Below are 27,140 nucleotides of genomic sequence, written 5' to 3'. Positions count from 1 at the left end.
CTTCTCACTAAACTCCACAATGGGGATCATCCTCCTCTCCTGTATATCTGCAGATATTAATTACTGAGTGGAGAACTGCAGCACATAGAACACTTTCTATGTGTGTACTCTCTTCTTATTGAGACTCACAGCTTGTTCAGTTTCAGAGGTATTTCTGTGCTAAGACATCCCTTGTTTCTGTGAGAATGTCTGTTTCATGTTCCCCTCAATGTCAGTGACAAGTCTGTCACTGATTTGGGAATGTTATGTCAGAATCCTGCCGAACTGGACTTGAACTGGACTTGAACTAAAAATGCTGGAGCAGGATTTGTCACAGCTCTGCTTACCTAGGGCTTCCAGCAAGGTCTTTGTGTGAAAGCATGGTTCTTTTAGGACAGTAGCAAGGACAATGCAGATTTTTCAAGCTGCTTCCTTGTAGCTACTGTCCTAGCTTTCAATTTGGTAAATTATGGAGGAAAATACCTTTTAAAACAGCATTGAGAAGAGATTTTTCTCAATGATGTTGTCCCAATGCTTAGCTAGAATAGCCCTCATTAGGATGCAATTTACCATTTTCCCCAGTTTCCACAACAACTGGCATTTCAAAAGCCACTTGGCACAGTATGAAGGCAAATGATACCCGTAGCCCCTGTTCAGAAATATTCATTTGTTTACATCTATGAAGGTGTGGAAAGAGAGCTATTGCAAGTAGTTTTGAAGTGCTGGTTGTGGCATGTAAATCCCCAAGGACCTGTTTACCTGTTTATTTTTATGGAGGATAGTGCATAAAATACTTTAAACTAACAGCAGAAAGACTGGAATAAGCAAAGAATTAGGGCACAGCTTGCAGCAGACCTCACATTTTCCTTTGTTCATGGCAAGTTTTTTCTTTTTTTTTTTTTTAATAATGTGTCTTAAATTAGGGGATGCTGTGGGTTTCTTAATTGCTTTCTTCAGCAGTTTCTCTTTGTGATAGTTAATCTGGAAGAGCCCCACTTGTTTTCCCAGCTCCCATTTTGTGAGTGAGGATTACTTTCATGGCATACAAGACAATTCTGAATGCAATGCAAGAGAAGTAGTGTTGTTTTAAAAGCTTTTTTTCTGAATGTATTGCCAATTTATTTTATTTTAGAGTGCATTATAATGAACTTTAAGGAGGTCAGAATCAGTAAAATTACAAGGAAGTATTTATTGCAGTCCTACTCATATCTGAAGACTTCCCAGTTGAGATTTTGAACGTAAGATGGCAGTGAGAAGTTTGTTCCATTGTTTTCAAAATAAACCAAGTAAGAATCTTAATGAATACATAACTTATGCTTTATAGCTTTGAGACACTATTCAAGTAGAAAATAACTAATATTAAAAAAAACCCAAAACACTACTATTATGAAACAGCTAGGTATGCATTTCTGGCCTTATTTTCAAGGTGGGGAAAAAGTCATATAGGGATTCACTCAGCAGAAGCCTCATAAGAGTTCTTTGCCAAAATGCTTATGATAAATACCTTTTAATCTGTGTGTATGTGTGTGTGTATGTGTAGTCTTCAGAAGCAAACAATGTTGTCTCTGTGTAGTTTCTCTGTAAGGAAAAATGAAAATCAGTAATAGCTATTTTTGCAGTTAGAGTCTGTTATATTCTTGGAACATGTAGCTGAATTACCATTCTCTTACTGAAGAAAATATTACAAGAAAGGAGAATAAATATGACAAGCAATGATGAAAGGAATGCACTAGTCTATAAGTTAGTTTAGAGTTGTATATGGGAAAACATTAGAAAAACTACACAACAAATCTTGACATTGGTTTATAAATAATTATTTTAGCTTCTGACCCTTCCTCCTCATTAAAATTCTGAATGACAGGCTAGAAACAAAAAGCCCGGAAATTGCCTAAGGGCCGTTCTGTGGATGTTAGATTACCAAGAGGCAAAGTATCCCTCAGGTTTGACTACAGACTTCAGACATGTCCCTCCCAAAAGCAAGTCTGTACTTGCCCTCCTGCTGGTGGTGGTCTTGCAGGAGGCAGCAGTTAACAAACACTGCCTGTAAAGTGCTCTGTTAGGCCACCCTGGGGACATCTTGGCTTCAGTGTTTTAGCTAAGCGCAGGCCAGGGGCATATCAAGGGACAACACCCATTTCCTTGGCTGCAACTGTCAGTTCAAGCAGCTTGAGATAAGAATTCAGCCTTTTTACTGGTAAGAGTAAAAATCATGGCAATTTTTACTGTCTCCTTTACTGGTAAGCAGGTGGGGTACTCTGCCATTCGAGTGCAACAAATGTAGCAGCTGTTTGTGTCGGTTACTGCTGCTTAAAATGTTTCCCAAGTAGGTGAGTGAGTACATAGGCAAACTGGCAGTTGTTGCTCAGAGATAACTTGAACTTCAGGAGGAAGGGGAGAAAACCCCTACATTTTGCCTATCTTAGTTCTGTGAAGGCTAAAGTGGCTGTAAATATCATGGTGTACAGTAATTGGAACAAAACAGTTTTGTTTTTTAAGAGCAGTAGTCATATAGATGCTGGCTGAGAAAAGAACCTTTCTGGTCCATGTGTTCCTGGTGTCTTGCAGAGACTCCTAGAATTACATTTGCATTAATTTCAGTCTACAACTAGTATTAAAGAAGATTCAACTGAAAGTACTTTCCAAATATAAAGAGCACAGGGGATAAAAAGGACTATGATTTATGGCGACTTCTATTAAGCTTTTACAGAACATCATATGTGTATACGAGTTATCAACATAAAATGAACTGGTACTAATTGGGCAAAGCTGCCAACTCAGTCTTGTTATAAGTGTAACAGTCTTCTTTAGGTCGCATTCATTTTACTGACATTGTATGTCAGATCCTGAATAAAGTTCATTCAGCCGTTTCTGCCGTTCTTCTTGTTTGCCCTGCTATGTATGTGTGCTGCTATCAGTGAAGGTTCGTGTTTCAGCAAAGACTGGGTCTGTGTGCTTTGGGAAATAAATGTCTCGGGTGTCTGCCCAGTGGCCACTTCTCCAGCAACAGCATGACTCTGGGAGGGCATCCTTTGATTGAATCATGCCTGGTGTTTTCCTCATTCATGAAAACTGACTGGAACAAAATGTTCAAAGTTCTTTCTTTTTCCCTTTCCTCTTCTTTTTTTCCCTCTATCTCCTACTGCCTCATGCAGTAACTTTTACATGCCTCAAAAGGCTGTAGCTGGGTTCATTATTGTGTGAGAAATCAGCAGCAAACATCCATGCATTTTGCTTCATTTGGGCAGCTCCTGTTCCTTAGTGACAGCTGGTTGGCTCAGCACACTATAATTATCAAGTCCAAGCCAAGATGCTTATAGGTAGTGAAAACATATTGGCAGAGACTGAATTTGTCCTCAACCTCAACATGGGCCACAGCTTTAAGATCCATTTGGTGGTGGATTTTTGGCACCGTTGGTTCTGGGGCTCTGGCAGTTTGTTATCACACTGGACTCTGTGGGAAGGAGTATATATCTTTGTTTTTCATTAGCTCCTGACATGCTGTATAGGTAACTTTTGATCAATGTATCTGTGTTCATTCTCTTTCTCTAAAATAAAATTTTATTGATGTGTGGGAGGGGATTTACATGTGTTAGTGAGAATTTACAAAGGCCTTACTTAAACTGAGTCTGAAGGAACCCTTATTGATACCAAACAGACCTGTGGGTTTGTTGTCTGCAGTGGAACCAAGACATCTCTGACCCTACTTTAAACACACCTGCATTTGACAGACTGACCATGGGCTGACTGAGTGACTGGTGCCTGGCTGTCCCTAGCCATGGGGGCATACAGAGCGAGGCATTGCCTATGATCCACTAAAGGACAAGTGGCCCTAGCCTCTATATTGTGCACATCAGTTGCAAGGAGCTGAATGTAATGAAGACTTTTCCTCCCTCACCAAATTTATTTTACCAAAGGTGTAGAATTCCTCCTTATTTGTCTGAAATATAGATCTGTTTTCATGGTGCATGAAAATAACATGCTGAACCAAGACAGAAGAGAAAACGTGTGACTTTTTTCCTGCAGAAGAAATTATCTGAGAAAGTCTTCCTGTTCCCACTGACAAGTCACAGTTTTCTTTTCTCAATTTATCATGGAGCAGGCTAGGTTTTCTATTAGGACAATTAGAATAGGTTGTCATCTCATTGCTATTTTTAAAAAAAACACAAAAACCTTTAGTGTTCTCAAGTCTGGCTGGGCTATAGTTTAGTCTAGTTTACAAATAATGCCCAGGTAGGAGTACCACTGTTTGCTTGCAAAGGTCAATGCAAGGAGCATGGTCCAGTGTAATTTGCATCCTTGCCTAGGACTTGGGAAGGTTGTCAGACCCTGAAGAATGATAAATCACCCAGACAAGAAACTTCATGGCCTTTACACAGGAAATAATTTGTTTTGTATAAACATATACTTTATTATATTAGTCCTTTGGAGGATACAGGAGAGAAGAATTGGATCAGCAGAGGAGGTGATGTGTGGTTTGCAATAAGCAATAAGGTCTTTTCAAACTTGAAAAATTAGGCATGCGCTATGCTTGTGTAGGAACATAGAATTTTTTTTTCCCAAGTGCGTTTATAACAAGACAAAAGAAAAGTCATCTTTTCTTTGCAATTGTTAGGGCTTTGATCCTGAAAAACCCCCAGCATGTTCAGTCTTGCAAACCCTTTGTGAATCCATTTTGTTGACCTAAAAGGTCTTTTTGTTTGAAGGTAGTACAATGTAATAATCTTCTGACTGCACTGTGGCTGCTGTAGAGATATCTGTCACAGCCCAGTGGTGAAGATGAATTTTCTGGGTGTGCCTTGCATACCTATGTGCTGCCAATTACATCATAAGCACTGGAATTCTGAAACAGTAGCAGGGCCAAGGGGAAAATGCCCTATGGGGACATAAGCTTCTGTGTATGGCATGTTACAAAACAAAAAGGTGCGCCAGTCCAGCATTGAAACAAAAGCAGAGCAAGTACCTCACCATGGAAGAAGGCAGAAATGCTGAAGGACAGCAAGTCTGTAAAAGAGAATAGCTGCTTGTCCAGGTTTGTTCACCTTTTATGATGTTTTGGTCTTCCCTCCTGTCACATGAGGCTCAGGCATATAATGCTAACCCCTTCTATGTCCCCATAGGACAGAGGGTGAACTGATGTTACTGCCATCTCAAAGTGTAGGAAGACTCAAGATGTAATTTCTCCATTCTGATGAGTTTGTTTTCTAGTAAATAATGCAGGTTGAGGAATATTTTATAATTTGTTTGTTTGCAGCATCCAGTGTCTTTATCTGTCACTTGGGGATCCTCCTCAGAAATGGCTAAACCTTTAATGTTTCTTTGTGTTTAAAGACCACTTACAGCAACATCCAGGAGAGAAAGAGGTACGCACAGAATCATAAGAACAAACAACCATGTAGCAGCAAAGCCTTAGCTGTGTACAGTTAAGGAAGCAGGCAGAGACTGAGCCTTGTGCTTTCGACTGGCTAAAAGAAAGCAAAGCATAAGGTAAAAATGTGTAAGATTCGGGTTTCCTTATAGAAAGCCACACAGTGTGGTACAGCCTGATAGAACTGTAAAAGGAATCGGGAAAAAAAACTTAAGAAAAGGGTAAATAATTTGCTCAAAAGTGATCTATAGGACTGGGTTCTGTTATGCTGCTATGATTTTTTCATTGATATTCTCTTTTCAGTTAGCTGCCAAAGGGCAGACCTACCCATGTAACATGGTTGATCAGATGTTATGCTGTCTTTCAGATAGTTCAGAAAAAGATAAAGATTGAGTATGTGCTTAACTTTTAAAAAAGGGAATAGAATTTCCACTGTGAGCCAAGCATATGGTTAATTCTTTCACAAGCTTGAAAGCTCCATTTGCTTTTCATATTTAGTTTTGAAAGGCCATCAGTAAAACCCTTCTATACTCCCTCATGTAGAGCTGTTACCGATAGGTAAGGCTTTATAAAGCCTTACCTAGCAGTAACAATAAAGACCACTCCTTTGCACCTGCCTGGGGTCCCTGCATCACTCATTATTGCAACATAGAGCCACAAAATTATTTCCTTTTCCTTTTAAAATGAGAAGAGAAAAAGCAAAGCAGAGAAATGTGATCAAAACCACTGCAATCTCCTTTGAATTTCACCTTTATACCCATTTACTCTAAGCTTGAATATGTCTCATCTCTGGAGGTAGTTTCTTTCAGGTCCTACTTCTCAGGCCTGCGTCCTGGGATGCCTTTCAGCCTATGTCTGTTTCTGAAAATAGAGATTGAAAAGAGTTAATATTTAGAAGACAGTGTGTTCATTGGCCCTTCTCCCTCTGCAAGTATCTATTATATGAGATTTGCTACATGGTATTCTCCCATCCTTTGCCAAGTATTCCTATTTCTGTAATACAGAAGATTCCTAAAGATTAGCATCGTGTGGAGGGAATGGATTTCCAAGTCTGAACAGGAAGGGTGTTCATGTTGAGGTCATTGTCTCCAGTTAAATATGAAAGATCAGATTTGCCCCCATAAAATAATACTAACAGGTTTTACACAGCAACTCACACACAAAACCTCTAAGTTATACAGTGATTAACCTCTTGGAAGAAGTGCATTGAGATTGGCATTTATAAATTAAGTGTATACATATCTGCAAAGGCAGTTCTTGTCCAAATTCCAGCTCAGATTTTGCTTAAAGCTGATTTACTGTACTGTGCTGAAAAGCTTTTAGTAGGCTGGAAACATCATAGAAAGAGAAATGCAGGATGATTAATATATGGTACTTTTTCTGAAAACAGCCAAATTAGGCTTTCAGCTATTCTGATCTATCCCAATTGTTTTAGCATGCAAAAGATCAGTTTTAGCTTGCTTGAGGGTCTTGTTCACCTCAGTTTTAATATGCATGGGCAAGTTTCTGTATAGATAAACTGTTTATTTTATTTTTTTTCCATGAAGGGTGAATTAAGTTCATCAGACTCATGCATTTAAGACAATGATAGCATTTTTATTAGTATTTATCCTTAAGTAATGCTTATTTGAACATAGGTGTTCAAAATAAATTATGCAATAAATTACGGCATCATGGCTATCTATAGCCAAGCTGACAGGATCTTGGTCAACTAAACCAAATAAATTACTGTAAAAAAAGAGTAAAGTAAAATGGCTCACCAGGAATCAAGTAGTAACCCCAAAAGACAGTAAACACTTGTGTTCTGGACAAAGAAGAGCATGCCAGCTACAGCAAAATGAGTTTACAGTGGACAAGATCTGTGGTGCCCTTGCTGGGCAGGCGAGAACTGGGCACCCTCCAAGGTGCTGCAGAGCTCTGTTACAAAAGGAAGCCTAATTCTAAACCAGGAAAATAAAAATTCTGGGGTTTAAATATATATCCTGGGAGGATTTAAGCTGTAAACAAAGCAACTGAAAGGTTAAGCTGCAGCAATCACAGATTTATTTGATTTACCAGATGTAACTCCAGACAAGTGGGAAGTAAGTGCCTGGGAATTATGCCATTCCCCTGACAGTCACTTGTTTGTCTTTCATAAATTCCTCCAGTTCATCCAGGAAGATCACTTCTTGTTCAACCTGGCATTAGAACTTAAGTGGGCCATTCCTTCCTTAAAGCCCATTTAGGATCTAATGCTTGTAAGAAACCTGACAAATTACTGAAGGCCACCCAAGAGATAACTGGTTTACAGCTCTTGAATGATTCTGTGTTTTTTTCAAAGACACAAAACAAGACTCAAAGTGCTTCAGAAGATGGACTTGCACAGGTGATGTGACAAGGCCAAAGTGACTTTCTGGCCTTATTGTTCTGTGAATCCTCCCTACTCAGTTTTCTATAGCTGGTACCATCCAGCACCTTTCATTTAGAGCAGAGTACCAAGGTACTGAGAGGAGATTTTCTGTCAGCTTATTTTACTTCAGTTGAAAAGGTGTGAGTTGGCTCTCAGTTGGGGACTATTATATATATGTATACATAATAGTGTGTGTGTATGTACATACACAAATATATGTATATATGAACATTTATATATGCACACACATTTACATAAACAAAAAATGTATTTATATTTAGACATGAAAACATTGTTCATTTGTACCTACAACTGCTGGGCATGAGCCTTACGTGAGCAACTGTTGCTGCTACATTGTAAAAATTAAACAACAATAGCACTACACAAAAATTCATACAGGATAATAAGTAATGAATGCTGTATGGGATAAATGCATCAAATAATCAGAAATATACAACTGAGCTGACCTATTTCTGCATCCAGGGAAGGCTGACAAGTCAAAAGGTTGAAAAAAAAAAAAGGCATTGTTGTTGGCTTTTCTTGCTGTGTTAGAGAGTAGATATCTCAATAAGCCAAAATTTCTATTCTGGCAATAGCTTGTAGAAACTGCAGACATGCTGCTATTGCATAATCTGATAGCCACCAGTCTAGACTTGCTGCATGCTCTTTGTAGTAAATTTGTATCCTTCTTCTATAGGATTCCAGCAGAAACTTCTTCTTTGTGAGTGGCAAATGCTGTAAAAATTTGATACACTATCTAAACAATCACTTGGCCATTTACACCCGTATTTTTCTAGCAAGGTTTGGAAATAGTTCAGTCCACAATTGCAATAGAAATAGTGGGAAAAGAAATTAAGAAATTTGCAAAACTTTTTTCATCACATCACAGGCTGAGTCTTTTCTATGACTGCTTTTTACTTATGCAGATATTATTATGTTTATAATATCACCTTGCCAGGTTTCTTGGCACCTTGAAGGTTCTCATTCTCATTGCAGAGCCCTGGTACAACAAATTGCATCAGGACTGTCCCACATGCACACTACTAGCAAAATTTAGAACAGTATCCTCAGAAGCAGACTCAGCAGATAATTTGTGTGCAACACAAAAGGATCTTACAGTGTTGGTAGTTCAGTGAGCAGTAATGCCTGTCAGCTGTTGTCTGTTTATTGTCCGTCAGTGAGTCCAGGTTTCAGTGTCTTCATGAATCTCATTGCTCTTCTCATGAGGTAGATGGGAACACATTTGAAACCTACAACATTTGTGATAATGTGATTGGGTGAGGTCTACAAGATGAGACACTCACATGAATACTGCATAAGTATTTCATTTTTGTGCTCCTTAGGAAGTCCAGCCTTGAGAGGACTAGTGTAATCTATGGATGTGAAGAGATATAGGGAGCTGATTTTATGTTTTTATCACAACCTTGTGGAGAGTGGCTTCCAGTCAGAAAAAAATCTATTGGAAACAACTTCTTTTAAAGGGATATTTAAAAAATTTTTCCAGAGAAAAGTCAAGACAATAACTGGTGAACTGAAGAAAATGCTTTCCTGGGGGAAGGAACTTCTGTCTCTTTGCCTCACCAAGAAGGGCAAGAAGGATGTTGATTACATGTGTTTAATACCAAACCTGAAAAGGCTACTAAAACTATCAGAGAAAGTCCCCTAAAGACAAAAGGAGGAAAAGGAGGCATATGCAAGCCAGATAAGTTAATGATGGAGAGACAAAGAAAAAGGCATGCATTTTTATAAGCAATGAAATGATTATGCATGAAAACAAGGGGATAGTCCAGACTTTCAAATCAAGACTGGCACAGTCTCTTTCTGGAGGCAGTCTTCTGCCACATACAAGTCATTCAGCTCAATATTATGCTCCATATAGTTTAGAAGGTCAGCTTAGATGGTATAATGGTCACATGTGGTGGTAAAATGTTAAGACCTATTGTTTGTGACCAAGGGGGAACACTTTCACTCTGTCATATTTCATTTTTTAAATATGGGCAAAAAAGATATTAATAATTTATACTGTATCTTGCTGTCCCTGGCTGGATTCAGTCATATCCAACTCAGGGAATTCAATGTGGTGAGGTGATCTTGAGTTGCCTATTCTGCTGGAGCTAATTCCAGAATGTGGTGTGACCCTCTCTGTTCAGCCTCACCATCAAAGGTAGGTCACCTAGGGAGTGCAGTCTCATACCTGGAAATATATATTGCATCATTTCCAGTGTGACATACTGTCTGCTAGTGAGTAAAATACCTAAAGGTCCGACACTTTTGGTGAGATGCTTCTGAGAACATGAGATGAGAAGAGAGACTTTTTCTGCAGTTGTACTCCCTCTTGTCTCTGGTTCCCTGAAGTCATCCACGGGAGCCCCCTGCTTTTAAGGATTTAGCTGTATGGGTATTATTTTAATTCAGCCTCTCTTCAGCATTTACCCTTCTTTAATTTGTTTTGTCTTGCTTCATATTTTATATGAAGCAAGGTTCAACTTGCTTGGCTTTCAACTTAATGAAACCTATTTTTTTTAGAGTTATCAGTTAAGATTTAAAACCAGAGATTATATGCTCTTAAAAGTACAAATAGCAGGTCAAAAGCCATTGCCATTTAGAATCAAAGGAAGGAGATACATAGATGTCATTTGAATGTTTGTGTACCTTTTCTTGTGAGACAGTGTTATGAGATGACTTTTTTGTTTATGTCCTCTTTGGCCAAATTCTGCATTGTTTCTTCAATGTAAATCCAGGATAATCTCTTGGACTTTACCAGAGATAATTTGCTTTATCCTGATAGTAACTGAAAGCAGATTTTGACCTGAATTTTCTAGTGTATCTCCTGCTCAAGTATCCTCCCACTTAAGACAGTGTCATTATGGCTGGGGCCCTGAATGTGCTAAATGGATTTTTTCCTTAGCTTTATATCCATCACATCATATGTGTTTGATTTAGTTACATTGTTCTTATGTTTAAGGTCTGCCCATTTAGTCATACTGTAGTTTTTTTATTTGTTTGGTAACTCAGCACAGTTCAAAAAGGTAACAGTAATGGATAGAGCATAACAAGTTACAAATACATTCTGTGCAGATCTCTTCTGCACCTTGCTGTGTTTCAGCTTTTACAGTTTGGTTTATGGGATGGATTGTTTATTCGAATGCCTGGTTTATATGAGTGTTTAACAGCAGCTGTAAGTGTACTACCAAGAAGTATTGAGTGTGGTTTTTATTTATTTTTACTCTATTGTTTGTAAAGTCCTCTAGGAGCTTCCCAAAAAAACTTCTTTGTACTGCTGGGGCAAACGTTAGCAGTATAATGGGCTCAAAATTGAGAGGACCCACACAAAATTCAGATTGCCTTCATCACCGAGTCTTTGGCAGCTGTGGGCAGAAAAAAATTAAAAACTGCCTTTGCTGCCTTTCCCCTCTGGGAAAGGAACAGAGGCATCCTCCTGGCAATATTAGTAAAGCAGAGGGAAAGAGAACTCCGCAAGAGGCAGGGTTGGATGGTAAGTTTTTTAGGGGATAGTGGGTAGCACTCATTTGTTATCAATAATTTTTAAAACTCAGGTGATGAGACATGCCACACTCTGGAGCTCCGGTGCCATGCCAGGGCAGCAGTCTTTCAGCTCTGCTGGTCCACCTTGTGACCAGTATTAGCAGAGGCCAGCGATGCTGGTTAACTTGTGTCCATGGGGAAAAAGAGTGTTTTGGTTCAGGCCTATGCTGACTGCATTTTGAGCCTTTCTTGCAAAGCCAGTGCTGAGGAGGAAATGAAAATAAAAGCAACTTCATACTGACTGCAGGGGACCTCCTAAGGTAGCTGGCCAAATAAAGCATCACCATGACAAAATTTAATTTTATGCTAGACCAGTATGTGACAAGAGCAAAAAATGTAGCTACTGTGCAGTCTCATTTCGTATGTACCTAATGGGATGTGCAGCCTCTCCTAGAAGACTTGCCTGTGGAAAAGGAGGCTATGAAAATCCCCCCTGCAGCCACAATCTGTGGGGAAAGCAGCGAAGCCTGGTGAGTCTGGTGGGCTGTGGGAAGAATCCAGTCTTGCCCCTCTATGCACAGGGCACGGGGAGCCTGCTTGCCCATTGGCCAGGGGCCTTCTGGCAGGTGCCAGCTCATCTGGTGGAGATCTGTCCCTCAGGTGTCTGTCCACCTCAAGATGGCACATGTGTGCTGGATTGCTCACTCTGGAGCCTGCTCCAGCACCTGATTTCCCTCATGTCCACACACAGGGAAACGAAGTGTATTTACATGCGGTGTGCTCAGGTTAGGTTTCTGTAGGCTTAGGGACACACATTTTCTTCTCATGTAAGCTGTGGTCCTTTTCTCCAAATACTGGTGATAGAAATAGGGACAGGCTGTGCCATTTCTCCCTACTGGTGTTATCATCAGCACTCCTCCTTTAGTCATGGAGGCAAGGTGGTTTTTTTGTAAGTGGTCACCTGGTTTGGAATAGGCCTGTGACCAAGTATGGAGGCAGGTGTCAGTCTGCATCTGGTTAGATCCTAAATTATTGTCAGGGCTCAGTCCTGGTCCCTGCAGCTGAGCAGCCAAGGTGGGATTTGCACCCTTGCAAAGACACCCTGATGCCTGTGCACTGCTATTTAATTTGCTGTGTTTAGAACTTAAGTTGCAAATGGGCTTCTTCCAGGCAGGGTTAAATTTCAGCGTTTGCAAAGACAGCTAAGTGCACTGAGGTTGAACTCATCAGCAGATGCTGTCTGGATTGTACAGTTTCAACAACACAAGCTGTCCACCCTATTGGCAGCTAAAATGCCCTTAGAACTGCTTTATTTAGCTTGAACATTGTAAATTGATAATGTAGTCTACAAAATTTAGTACAGTATTTTAAATATTAAAGATTTTAATGGAAGATTTTGCTGAAAGGAGAATGTAAAATAAGTCAAAAAAATGTTCCTGGGCTTCAGGATTTGAATCAATTGATTCTGGGAAGCAGTTGAACTAAGGTTCTGTCCACTATGTGGACTAAAACCTTTGTCCGTCTTTTGTTTCTTTTACTTCAGATCAATACTGTAAATCATGTTTGTGAGAAACATGGGAAAGCAGTGGTTTGCTTACAAGTAGTAAGTAAGCCAGACTGTTAAGTTGCATTTAGTTGAAATGCAACACATTGGGTTTAGGTTAATTTTAGGTTAATTTTCTTAGAGGACACCTTGGGTTTAGGTTAATTTTATAACTTTTTTGATTTGGACAGGAGAGTTCTGCTATTGTTAAAGGTACAAAAGTAGAAAAGGTGCGAGAAAGGCTTTGTTTGTTTTCTGATTCACTGTCTTAATGTTTTTTAAAAAGTATCATTAGGTCTTATGTATGCTTTGCAGCAGTCATCCTAACATCCATGATGATAAATGGCCTGTTCCATGATGACTCTTAATTCCATGTCTTCTTATCCAAAAAATGCACTACCCTCCAAATACAAATGTATAAACTCAGTCTTTTTTGCAGGAAATGGTAAAGAGTGACATGTGGGCTCTTTTATTCCTTCCCTACTTTACAGGCAATCCTATCTCCATGTGGCTGTAAGCATGGGCTCCATCCCATCCTGAACTTGCAGCTCCCTTCTGACCTCTATTTTGTCTCCTTTTACAGTTGTGCATCACATCAAGCGCCACAATATTGTTCTTAAAAGAGAACTGGGAGAAGGAGCCTTTGGGAAAGTCTTTCTGGCGGAATGCTATAACCTGTGTCCTGAGCAGGGCAAGATCTTGGTGGCAGTGAAGGTAAAAGAGTCTAGGATTACCATTATTAATTCATGGTTGCAACTAATGCTGTTTTATTTGTAAATTATCATGTTTTCCTATTCCATAATCCAGTGTAACTGTTCTGAACATGTAGAAGAGTTCACAAGGCTAATGGAGTGTTAAGAGAATTTGGTATTTGATCTTGCTGTGGATTATAAAATGAGACCTGAATCATATAAGGAAAGGGAGGAAACAGATTGCATCACAAGGGGGCAAAATCTTTTATGGTCTGTCTGAAGAACAGTTAATGAAAAATAATGTCTAGGTTATTAAAAATGCATGTAATATATATGTGTGTCTAAAAAAATCTGTTACTAGCTAAGTGAATAGGTTATGTGTATAATTGCTAGGCAAAGATCAGCTTTCTTTTTCAGGACTGTGCCATTCTTTTAGTCAGCAACTGAAATTGTCTGTGGGTAGTTTTCATTAATATAGCTTGGAGACCAAGCCTTCTTCTCTGCACAAAGCCCTATTTTTCCCCCCAAAATCCAAGAGCTGAGGTTAGCTGTTGGCCTTAGCTGTGGATGTAGCTAGAAAACAGTATTGGTGAAACTACACTCTCAGAGTTTGAAAACTTTCCCTGAAAACAATCTTTTATCTCCATCTGTAACATTCTGCCAAAACTAAATGAGGTGTCCAGCATTTGAAATATCTCATTAAGTGCAGAGGGAATAGATGTCCAGAATTTGGGCTATGCCAAGTGACCAGAAAATAATTTTATCTGACAGGTCACAATTAGGCAACCATGTGTGCATTTTGGAGGAAACCACACAGTAAAAGAAATCATGTAGATCATCTTTTTGAATTTGGTAACAAGAAATAGAGTCTTGAATCTGACAATGGAAGAACATGAAAGGAGAATAGTCTTGTAGAGTGCTCCATCAAATATAGGTTTTTGGATTTGCAAAGGTTATAAGCTTTTCGATACTTGGAGTAGTTCAGTCATGTTGACTGGTGAGAAAAAAAATTAAGCCCTGAAGCGATATAGCATAGACAGGAAAAAGCAAGAGATAGGAGATGACAAAACTAGATCTGAATGAATTTTTTGTTGTATTTTAGTGGTTTCATGGAAATGGCCTTTCCTCTATCACTTTAGGGAAGTGCTTGATTAAAGCAAAATTAAAGTATTTCCATTTACTTGTTCCTTTTGAAATTCCTGTCTAAATGGAGCCTAGCACTTTTGTTGTTAAAGGCTGCACTGCACTTTCTCTCTGCTGCTCATTCTCAGTGTAAATCAAATGGAAGAGTATTCAGCCTTTAAAGGTACATATGTCTCCATATGTAGACCTAGATGACAAATCTATGCATTTTCTGGGCAATTTCTCATACTATTTTGGTTTTTTTATATATTTTTTTTATCAAATCCTCTCTTTATAGTGTCCTTAATAAGAATCTTGCAGGCAGCTGTGGGAAGAATTACCTCTGGGAACCGGTTATTCCCATTTTATGTTTCTGTCATTGGCTCTTAAAGATGTAACGCTAGCTGTTGTCACAGAGGAAATTTTTTGGTGAACTGAGCCAGTCAGTACTGTCCTCACATAACTGAGGGGTTAATTGCCTGATGCTTGTCTCTTTCACTGTGGTTACCAACCTCAGATAGCAGGTATCCCTCAGCCAGAGAAGAGGTCGAGGGATGGAGCCTCCACTGGAGTACAGCTATCCTGCACTTCAGTGAAGGAAGGTGTCTGGACTCCATCCCCGAGTTAGCAGTAGACGAGCAGACCTGGATTCCAGCAGCAATGGGCAGCTCCTCCTGACACACAACAACAGCTTTAGAGAGCTTCAGCATCATTCAGCAACACACCAATTACTATAAAATATATTTGGTGAGCCTGTGGACCTAGGTTCTTGCTGAAGAGTAAGGTGGTACCAGGGAGATTTCAGCAGCTAGCAGGCACAGCCTCAACCGCGCAATGGGGGTCAGGTTGGCCAGTGGTCCCTGTCAGCTCCCTGTGCCTGCCAGTTGCTGGAAAACTGCATTGCTCATCCCTGGCCCTGAGCATCCCTCCTTCGAACTCAACATGTTCCCTTCTTATTAGTCAGCTGGTATCCAAAATGCTGAGGTTGCTGCAGCAAATTATTTAGGAGCTAAGAGGTCCAGAAAAATCTGCGAAGATAAAAAAGATCAGGCCTAGCATAAAATACCAAAGAGCATGAGCTTTTGCTCCTTTAAAGAGGAGAAAGGCAATGTGTTTAAATTGGTTTTGATTAGTGTGAGGTTTTTGGAGATAACACAGAGTGCTTGGAAATACTTTTCATAGGACAAAACCTGGGTGTTGGACTAGCATTGCCCCCATAGCACATCATATCAAGCACTTTTAGAGAGCAGAGGGAGGAGGAAGGAAAAATTATTGTTTTCTTGAGGGCATTTGCTATGTTTGTTCAGGCCTGGCTCAATACTGTCTCGTCATAGGATTGAATCCCAGGCACAATCTCATGCTAGTGTAGCCTATCCAGAGCAGGAGGTGAGGTTGACAAGGCACAGGTTAGCAGCTGCCTCTGGCTCCCCTGGGAGGTTTTTCTCAGCTAGCAGACTGCTATGTGTGTGAGATCAAAAACATTTCCATGGCACCTGCACAGGAAAACCAAAGATTTCCAATTCTCTTCAGACCTTCAGTTCTGAGAAGACTCAAAACCACCCCTTCATTTCTTGAGGAAACATACCAGTCAGGTCTCGTATGTTGATGGGAAGCAGTAGCAATTATTTTGTAGGGGAAGGCTGAAACAGTAGAAAGTAACAGTAGTAGTCATGTAGCTGCCTTGAGAGTTTGGCTACCAAGTCCTGCTGATGTTGGTGACAGCCCCATCCTCCTGCTGTTGCTCTGACTTGCCCATGAAGGCAGCTCTGTGGTGTCAGAGTGGCACAGGTGGTGTCAGACAGAGTGATGTCAGAGCCCACACTCACTGCAGAGCACAGGGCAGCACAGGGCACATGGAGTGGCTGGAAAGCACATATGATTGAATCTCAGATCTTACTTGGGAAAACCTCCTGTCGACTGGTGAAAGTGCTTTGTATGCAGAGCTTTGGCATTCTTGTCAGTAATGATAATAATAATTAATATGTCTTTCCTCTCTTTGTGCTCTTAGGGTTTTATTTTGGTTTTTTTCTTTTTTTCTTGTACTGAGAACAAGGTAAATGCATTAGTCAATGTCATTTCTATGTAAATTCTACATACTTATTAATTTTTTTACCTTCCAGTCTCCTCCTTGCCTGACTGTGCCAGCTCTCTCTCATGCATTGTGTCTATTCTGTGCACTGCATGAAATAATGAAAAGGAGATTTTGCAATGGTGGGTGACAGAAATTCTAGTCAGCCCATGGTAGTAGAAACCCTGCATGAGTTTCACCTGAGTTTTAGACTTTTCTGCATTTTGCTGTTTGACAGAAAATGTGGAATTGCCATGGCAACTGCTCTGTCATATGATAATTTTGCTGTTTCTGTGAGATAAAAAGCATCTTCTCAAATGTACAATATGCCATCCTCACAGGACAGAGCTGTCAGCATTTTTACTGTCTTTCCAGGGAAAGAGCCTGCTAGAAAGAGGATCAGCCTCTGCTTCTCCCTGGCAGTTTTTTCCAGATTGCTAGTATTTAAAAATGCGTTTTGTATTAATTGTTTCTTCTAATTCTGTTATTGAGAATAATTACAGTCCAATTTCTTCATATATGAAACTACCAGAGGAAACGCAAGTGACAACAGAATTATTACAAGTGATTTCAGTATATGTAAGATACACTGGACTGTGTGTTCTTGCCTGCATCATGTTAAAGCATCATCCCAGAGCCTGAAAGTATCGGAAAACACTTCAGTTCCAGCCCTCACTCAGTTCAGATGTGATTGTGTGTAGCCCATAGTGGGAAGCAAATTTGATGTCCAGTGGGAAGCTGTGTATACTAATATATTGTGGCTAGTGAAGCCTTGATGAAGCAATATCCTTGTTGCATCATTGGCAAAGCTTATGGAAAAAAGGATTCTGCGCCTGAAGGTATGTTAAGATTCAGAAGTACATTCCTCAGAGAAGGGACATGTAAGGCATGAGTGCCTTCTCTTGCTTCTAGGATCCACAGAGGCTGAAATCCACAAATAAAGTCCCCTGAACTTGGAAGGCAGCAGTCCATGCTGCCCTAGTCCTTGTCCCCCCATCTGAATTTTAGTATGGTAGCTATTCAGTTTTCAGGACCCAGGATTGCGGTATCACAAGTAAAAGATGTGCTTTTTCCAACAGTCACCTTCTAGCCTCTTCTTCACACATGCACACATATAATACTAGAAAAGTGGACAGAATTGTCACTATTGAACAAAAAGCTTGAACAAACTATGACTACTGCTGCTAAAAACTCAGTTTGTTGGCAGAACAATTGGACAGTGTCAACTTACTCTGTTTCTGTTCTGGTGAGTGTTGTTGGTCTCATGCTCTACATATTAATTCAGGATAGAAAGTAAAGGGACTAGATGGCCAGGAAAAAGGCATCTTTAGTTAAAACATCACCACTACTTTTGTGTCTTATCTTCCATTGTATTAAACCTAAGTATTGTTAAAATCAGAGGTACAGAGCCCAGACAGCAGTTTCTGTGAAGAATAAATTGTGAATGTTAGTAACTTGCCATCTTTCTCTTGTGGTTTTAGAAATATTTTTTGAATTAGTATAGCAAACCACTGTACCTCTTGACTACAGAGACTATTAGTGGTTTATTGTCAATTATAATTATTCCTCATTTAATTGGTGTCAGAACTTGCTTTTTTTTTTTTTTTTGTGCATGAAATTGTTTTCTTGCTTTTGAAATGTGGTTTGTAAGGAGAAATAAGAAACTGCCTATGTGTGACAGTTAAATTAGTATTATTTCATTATACAACATTTAAGCCTCCTATTTGATCCAATGATGCCCCAGAATTCCTCTGTGCACCTGCTTTCCTCCATGTCTATCACTTTAGGATTTGACCTTCAGTTACTTACACATATGCCTAATCTTAGTCATGTGAGTAGATTTACAGAATTTCAAAGAAGTTTTTGGCTGAAATCTTAGGTTATTCTGGTCTAGGGACATTTGTGTAAATCTACCTAAGGGACTAACATCAGCAGTACATAAAGAATGGATCCACATTAATACCATGTATTTTAAACAAGCAGAGTTTTATTTTAAAGAAATAATAAGAAAGATAAATACCAGCAGGATACTAGGGGTTGCTTGAGTTAAATGCTCAAGGATACAAACCAGCTGTGTACTAGTATATTTTTGGGATGAGATCAGTTTATTTGTTCTGTGTTTGGAAAACACTTGTCACAGCAAGAGCATAAGTATTCATACATTCTCTTACAAGAAAACTGTTTGTTTGGAATAACATGTGGCAGGAGAATGAAAATTGTACTGCCATTATTTAATTGCACTTCAGATCACATCTGCATTTCTAAAAGAGTTATTTAGAAAGTACTTCCTCCATCCTCCATGCTGTACTGTGTCCTTATCTTACCCTTACAGGGCTATCCCACATATTTCCTACCTTCTGTGAACATCTGTCCTTCCTTATATTTTTATTTTCTCCACCAGACACTGAAAGATGCCAGTGATAATGCCCGCAAGGACTTCCACCGTGAGGCAGAACTGCTGACTAACCTGCAACATGAGCACATTGTCAAATTCTATGGTGTCTGTGTTGAGGGTGATCCACTCATCATGGTCTTCGAGTATATGAAGCATGGAGATCTTAACAAATTCCTCAGGTAAATCCATGAACATGTGTTGTGATCCTGAGCCAAAAGTGGGCAGAAAAGGAAGCTGTTACTGGTACTTAATGTGAAATTAATAGCTACCACTGGAAAAAGCAGACACGTAGGAAAAAAAATTGTAAGACTCTTGTCTTTTGTACCAGGATGTGGGGCTCTGTTTCTTTGACTGTTTGGGAATTACCATTAAATCAAGCTTTGTACCAAAGAAATATTGTTTCCAATATATTTCCGTGTATTCTGAAATGTGTGGTTATAAATCCTACAGTAGGAATGATTTTCTTACAGGCTTTCTGGTAGCATTTGGAAAATCCCACTCAATACTTATTGCTATCTGTAGGTGTCAGAGAGCTTCTGAAGACTAACCCCTTTTCTCTTCCCTCTTCTCAGTGTTTTGGAAAGATTGCTATAAATATGCAGCAAGAAAACTGTGAGCCATGGAAACTTCTGTGAATTGGAAAATGCTACACTTTGGGGTTCAGATTAGAGCTTTATCTCATAAAGCTGTTCAGGAATGTGCATAGGAAATTGAAATTTGTCGGTAGAGCAATTATAAATAAATAGATGATACATAAGGTTCACAATAATAGGTAACCCATGATCCAGGAAGTTATGAACAAAGGCCTCATGTATGTGTCATTTCTACCTGCACTTTTTGACATAAAAATAAACAGTTAAGAGATGTCATTTGCTCTATGTTAAAAAATAAGAGATATTCTTTCAATGTCTAGTGTGTAATTTTATCAAAAAAATCAATAAATATCACAAAGATATTTCAACGTACAGACGTCTTTCCTGCTAAAGACAGCAAGGGGTACCACCATTTTGGAAGATATCTCTAACAAAGCTGTAAAATAATCAAAATAGATGTCTCTTTAAATGGATTAATATTTTCTATATAACTGAAATGACTATGATTGCTAATGCTGCTATTTATGCATTTTCTGATAGCATATGTGAAATGAGTTTGCTGTCTTTTTAGTACCTCTTGAAAAAGTAGCCATGCCATAAAACAAATGACATCAACTAGCATCCTCCCTTACTGGCAGGGCTAACAGGTTTGACAGAGAAACTGGGATCTGAACTGGAGATGAAGAACAAACACTACTATTCTTCCCAGAATGGTTGTCTCTCTGGCAAAGGATTTAAGTATATTTTAGAATTAAGGGCATTTATGTTTGTCTGCTTGGTCTTCTGCTGTGAATCAGGAGAGAACTGCTGTTTCCCTAGCTGCCATCCTAGTACATTTTCAGAACACTGAATTTCCATTAGAAGAAGCCAGATTCTCAGTTGATGAGAAATAATTTCTTACTCCATAAGAAATGCTTATTACGCCTGATTCTTTTTGATTGGCTTTTTCTTACATTGTAACTCTGATTTTGAATTATTGTACAGAAAAGTATTTTAGCAGACAGTATATTTCCTACTTCAAGGCCTTCACTTTTAAAAAAGCTATTAATCAGCCCTTGTCTTTAGAACATAAAATGATTATGCTGGGACAAGCTATTAAACCTAAGCTCCAATTTGTCATTCCTCTCACATTTTCTGCAGCTTGTGCTGCAGACCAGAGGTTCACAGCAAAGTGGCCTGTTCCATATTTCTTACCCTGCAGCGCCACCAAAGGCTGTTGGAGAAAAATTGATCTGAAAATTTAACCCAAATGAGCCGGGCTGCCTGCATGCAGCCAAAGCCTGTTCAGATCTAGGACTAAAGCTGTAAATTTGTGCCTGCCCAGGGCTTGGTCTGTAGACTAGTGGATGACGTGGCTGCAGAGAATATCTGTCAATATCCCTGGCCATTGCAGACACTGAAAATCACCTCATTTTTGGCCAGCATCGAGTGGACAAGCAAGCTGGAATGTTAGGAATAATCTACAAATTCCTTTAGATACAGACCATGTCCTCAGGGAAACTAGCAGAAGATGAAAAGTTCTTTAATTTAGCAGGTCAGAGATTTGTGTCTGAGTACACTTATTAAAAAAATCCATGCATGATAAAGGTACAGTACTTTTCAATAGGAATTTGCTAGTGAGTTTTAGGTGGATATTTCATGTCCTCCCATTTATTCCTGCCCCCAATCAACCTAGACCAGATGAATGGCTGCCTGTGCATACCCCATGGCAGAAAGTTGCTTTGCCTGGTACCAGCTACAGTCCCAGCAATGCTGCACACCCTCCTTCATTTCTTTCTCACATCTGTCACTTTGCTCATGAAATTCTTCCCTTGGGGCAATTTTAATATCGTATTTCTAATTGGTAGTGTCAGATTTGATCTCACAGATTTTGATTAATTTGAAAATCTTTTCCAAACTCCTGCGCCCTTACCCTAGAGAAAAATTAAGGCCTCATGTCTATTGAGGAGAGAAGAGGAGAGGTGGTCTCTTTGAAAGAATAGTTTTCAGGATTGGAATTAAAAAAAGGGCGTCTGAAAAGACAGAAAAATAGAATGGATGGAAAAGGATATTTAGAACATTATAAAATCTATCACATGAGTAGTGATTGCCAGATTACCTCATTGACTGGACAAGGATTAGCTACTAGTTCTTCCTGCAAACATTGTTCATATGAATGTTTATATCTGCATCTTCAAGGTTCTAGGATGTACAGGCATACCAGGGCTCACATAGTTAAGATGGGTAAAGCTTATGTGATCCAGTACTTCGCTGGGTTTTCCTAATGAAAAATATCTCTGGTTTTGATGAAGTGCATACAAGTACTCTCATTAATCAGTTGATTTTTGCTTCTTAGAGACTTGTTGGTCTTGAAAACATCATATTTCTGAAGACATTTTGTTTTTCCAAATAGCGTGTGTTTTGTATCCTCTTCCTATTGTGAAGGATTCCCATCTCAGGCAGAACTCACCCTTGGTGATGAAATACGCAAAAATTCTTTCCTGCTGTGCATTTGGATAGGAAATTAGAAGTATAAATTTAAAATTGCTGTCCCTGTTTCTAAAATGGGGAAAGAAGTTAGCTCTTTCTTGTTTAAGAAAAGATGGAAGGGTCAATGGCCTGTATCCCTGCAGAAATTAAGGAATGCCAGTCACAGGAAAAGTGATGTTATGCATGTTACTTCATTGACTTTCTCTCAATTGTTTTACAGTCTTACAGAGTGATAAGATGTTCCTTTGGTTCCCAAGCAGGTTCATTTGTCAGCCTTTCTCCAGAAAAGATTACTAGAATGGAACAGGAGAAAGGTGATGCTTTCTGACAGATGGGCGCTATTGTGAGCACATATGCCTTATTTCCTTGAGTAATATATACCCTGTTTGTAGTGCTCTTCAGACCACCTATCATTCATCAATAAAGGAAAACAGTAAATGAGAAAAGCCAAGACAAAAAATTTTCCCTATTTTTATAGCAATTTTGATGGAGTTGTGTGGGCTGACACTCACTGATGCCTTTCACTTCACCACCTCACAAGTGGCCTGTCAGTTTATTAGATTGTGCTTTCATGCAGGGCACATGGACCAGATGCAGGACTGATGGCAGAGGGCAACCGTCCTGCTGAGCTGACCCAATCCCAGATGCTTCACATTGCCCAGCAGATTGCTTCTGGAATGGTTTACCTGGCATCACAGCACTTTGTGCATCGGGATCTTGCTACTCGGAATTGTCTGGTTGGTGAAAACCTACTGGTGAAGATTGGGGATTTTGGGATGTCTAGAGATGTGTACAGCACAGACTACTATCGGGTAAGTGAACTGCTATAATAAGCTAGGCCTTGTTTAATCCTCTTACCACATTGGTGTGACTGATCTGCTTTTATACTTAACCATCTGTCTGTCAGGTAATTTAGAGCCTAGCATATGGAGAACCTGGTTCTGAATTTAAAGGTTTTGGTAAACTCGGAGAGTTAATCAGAGTAGTCTGTCATGTTTTGTTGTTTATATATGTTGGGTTTAGATTCTAAATCACAGAAAGGTCTTTTTCTCTGGGCAAAAATCTTGCACGTTTTCTTGGCATAAGTGAAGAAGAAACAACAGATAAAAAGGGTAATCAAATTTTGCCCAACACTTTGAAGCTATTAAAATATGTTCTTAAATACGGCTAAGAAAAATGGAAATGGTAAATTTGGGAAGCAGTTGTATAATGCATCAGTTAACTAGAGGAAAAATAAGTACTGGGCAGCAGCAGTGACCAGTTACTTTACTCAATAAGAGATTAGGTGAGAAGTTTGTTATACTGAGCACCTGAAAGGTTTTCCTGCCTTAAACCAGGGCTTTAGTCCTTCTTCTTAATGTTGAAGAGCTGTTTTGCAGAGGATAAGAGTAGCCCAATGCTCTTTTCATTCTGACTGCTTTTCCTGAACTTGGTTGCCATAAAGTGTGATCTGAATTTTGCAAAGGCTTTCAGAGATTGCTGGGCTAAACAAACTGAGTGCATTAATGCTGTCATTGATGCAGTCTTTGTACTATGTGATAAGTCATCTAGTTGATACCATTTGCTGTTTGCTATCACATTTGTAGTTTCATGATTGGAACTGAACCTGTTTGTGGCTTGGGGAAGGCAATCCATGACCAAGCTGATCATTTACAAACCCTAGAGTTTATCCTGTAAGGCAATCTCATCATCCTTAAGCACATGTTTTGTATCTGCCTCTCTACTCCTTATTTCTTATTCCTTTTTCATTATTACTTTCTTAGCCAGTCAATTTGGATTGTGTTATTAAAGGAAAGTGTCACCTCACCATCAGTATTGGTGGGATGCCTGGGAAGAGATTGTCTCCACATCTGGCTAAGGCTGGACAGGGTAGACGATGCTACACTTTTGAAAATTATTGTTGAATGCTGATTCACTTAAAAGCTCATAAGGTACTATTAATTTACTTTACAGTTTACTTAACTGTAAATGTTCACTGTTAATTTTCTTTCCTTTCAAAGACAAACCTAGTATTTAGTAAACATATCCAGATTCCTCTTGTATATTGTTATTTTGGAAACTGGCACTCTGAATTATTTGATCAACATAAAACAAGCATGACTGCACTTCATAGCTTAAAAAAAATATACAGGATGGTAATAACTTTCTCTGTGTTTTAAAGGACACCTGTGAGCAGAGGTTAAGGTTTCTTGATTTTGCATCTGATTTTGCATATTGCAGTTTTGTACCACTTGTTGGGACTGAAGTCATGTCTCTGTTCCATACTTCAGTGTTTACCATGTCAGTTGTTACACTTAAGAATGAATGTATATGCAAGACAGAACATGTTTCCAAAGGTTGTTACAGTGGGAGGCAACATTTTGGAACATATACTTTGCTTATTTCTGGAAAAAAAAAGTAACTCCCCCTGCTGCATAAAAGCTACCTGCAAAAGGGGATAGAAGCTCAGTAGTCATATGGCCTTCCTGGAGACATCAGTGTACCTGATCACACACATCTGGGTTTAATCCTCGAGTCTTGCACATGAGTACTCAAGCAAAGCTTCTACCCACAGAAACACAAATTCAGAACAATACCCATGACCCAGACAAAGCAGTAGTCCAGGAAATCCTGGGTAACCTGGATAGTCTTTGGGCACCTCTGAAAAGATCTCATTTAAGAGGTACATTGTATTTCCCTCTGTCCCTCATAACAGAATCCCTCTCTTCTTCCCTCCTTCTCTCCCTTATCTTCATCTATTTTTGAGGTGAAGGAGGGCGTCTGGGAAGTCCAGGGAGTAACAAAGGAAGAGGGAGTAGTGTGAAGAGGGTACAATCATTGATGTAAGAGAGGGAACAAATAAGGTGGGAAAGATAATTGTGAGAGGTGTTAGTGAAAGACAGAAATGCAAATGAAGAGAGAAAAAGGTAAACAAGTGTCAAAGGGGATGGTGTAAAATAACATAGCCCCATCCAAACTGGTGGTATAAGCTTGCAGAGTGATGGGTGGATATGAAACTTCAAGTTGGGAATTGCTTGTTCTACACAGTAAGAAGAACAAGAAGGATAGCTTCTCTGGCACCTCATGTTCCAGTTGGTTTCTAATCAGTGCAGAGGAGGGATAGGGCCACAGCCTGCCATGTCACCATATTTCACAGCTGATAAATTTTGAAGTTCCAGTTGAGCCTGTGAAGTTTTGGCCTGCCATTTCTGAGACATATGTGGGACGGTCAGAAGATGGTCATGAAAAAATCAAGGCAATGATGAAATCCCAGATGGTTGCCTGGAGAATTGCATCCTTGGCAGGCCTAAGTCAATGATAATACTGGAATGGCACTGACGTACCATACCTAATTGCTTATAGCAGGCTAAGTCTTTTTAACTGGTCAGGCTTAAACACTCACAGAGAAGCAAATCATCCCCAACCCTGACAGCTTTATCTGATGCTCACTGGAGAGATTTACACTATTCCAAAAAGTTCTGCAAAAAACGGTTCGTCATTTGTGGGTTTTAATACACTGGAATTGTTTTTTTGTTTTTTGGAGCCTGCCACTCAGTCATGATGTTAGATGTGCCCAAGATGATTATTTATAGCTTGCTTCTGTAAGATAAGGATGATCCCAAGTCATTGTGCACTGTTAGATTTTTAATGACATTCTGCATTGAATCAGCTCAGCTGTTAAGAGATGCTTCAGGGAAGAGTGGGAGAGAAGTAACCCTTGGACGGGAATACATATGATGTGTGGCCGTGATTGCACAAGCTTTCCTTTTTTCTCCCCCTTTCTTTTTTCCTGTCTTTTTCATCATGCAGGAATCTTGAAAGTAAGGGAAGTCCTGATGTACATGCTAGCATCCAATGTAACAGAAGTGGGATTTGATAGTCAGACCCCAGGGACATGAAAAAACTGCGATGATTTTTCTTTCCCATAAGTGCTCTACACCCCAGGCCAAAGTTAAACAACTCTCAAGTAATTGGTTCGGTTTGTGAGCCAAACAGCTCTAGCAACACTGCTGAACTGCAATCCTTATAGCACAAAAGACCCTTTCACAAAGTTATTTTCTTGGAGAGCTGAGGTCTCAAGTTTATTAGGGGCTTTTATTTGTTTTGTTGATAGCTGAGGTTTGCTGTTTGATTTCCTACCCCCACAGGTCAGGGTTTCCTATCTTACTCTAAGATACCCAGGTAATTCTTTAATGTAGCTTTCAGTGCTTTTAAGTGCTGACACTAAAGCCTGGGAAGAACCACTTTGTTGTTACTTGTTCTTGCATTCAGAGATAATATATCAGGGCCTTTTTAGGCTTCCAGTTCACGTTTGCAAGTGATTGCTCAGTACTTGATCTTAAAATAATTTCAGCATTTCTTAATTATAAGCAAGAAGCTTGAAAAAAAGTAGAAGTCATCTTATCCAAGTACTTGGAAAAACTCAACATGGATAGCTTTAAGCATCCAGCCTGGTCAGCCAACTACAGGCTTGAGCCAAGGTTTGGGATGAAACTGTGATCTCACCAGACTAAGCAAGAGCTTTGCCATTACCTTCATTAGGATCTGAGTTTCACCCTTCCCCACTTTTATGTTTGTCCAGTGCAGGATAGACATTCTGTTTCTTATTTAGATTTATGGAGCTCAGTTTTGTAATCCCTATTTAGCTATTGTATAACCTACTTGCCTTTATGTAACAGCACAAGAACAGTGGAGAAAATGTGGACTCCTTTTTTCAGTTTGCACAAACCACTCAAAACTCTATTAAAAGACTGGGCCTGGTGTGGTTTCCATCTTTCTTTAAGGCCCAATTTGCCCTAAAACTACAGAGAGTTTCACAAATTAGTTTCTTTCACTTCTGGCACATATCAGGCAGAAGACTAAGAGATGTGTTTCATTATAAAATTCAGTGACTCCATTTGTCTTTAAAATCTTCACATTTTGCACCATTTTGCTATTTAAAGAGAGCATAGCATATCAGATTGGAAGAAGAGACAGAAGTTACTGAGTCTAAGTCTTTCACTCTTGAGGGAAGCCACAGAGTAGGTGTTAAGGGTAGGAGCAACAAGAACCTGAGACCT

General features: G+C 39.4%; 1 protein-coding gene across 2 annotated transcripts in view; it reads left to right on the top strand.

Moving 5' to 3' along the window:
* Positions 1-27,140, top strand: part of NTRK2 (neurotrophic receptor tyrosine kinase 2) — a 197,471-nt gene that overhangs the window by 130,633 nt on the left and 39,698 nt on the right. For both annotated transcript variants that reach the window (XM_054651801.2, XM_077171951.1), the window contains 3 exons: positions 13,346-13,476; positions 19,046-19,218; positions 22,679-22,913. In XM_054651801.2, coding sequence (XP_054507776.1) covers positions 13,346-13,476; positions 19,046-19,218; positions 22,679-22,913 — 539 coding nt within the window. The remainder of the gene's footprint in view (positions 1-13,345; positions 13,477-19,045; positions 19,219-22,678; positions 22,914-27,140) is intronic.

The sequence above is a fragment of the Agelaius phoeniceus genome, chromosome Z (assembly GCF_051311805.1).
Source record: "Agelaius phoeniceus isolate bAgePho1 chromosome Z, bAgePho1.hap1, whole genome shotgun sequence".
NCBI classification, from domain to species: Eukaryota; Metazoa; Chordata; class Aves; order Passeriformes; family Icteridae; genus Agelaius; species Agelaius phoeniceus.
This window is presented reverse-complemented; position numbering and strand designations above follow the sequence as displayed.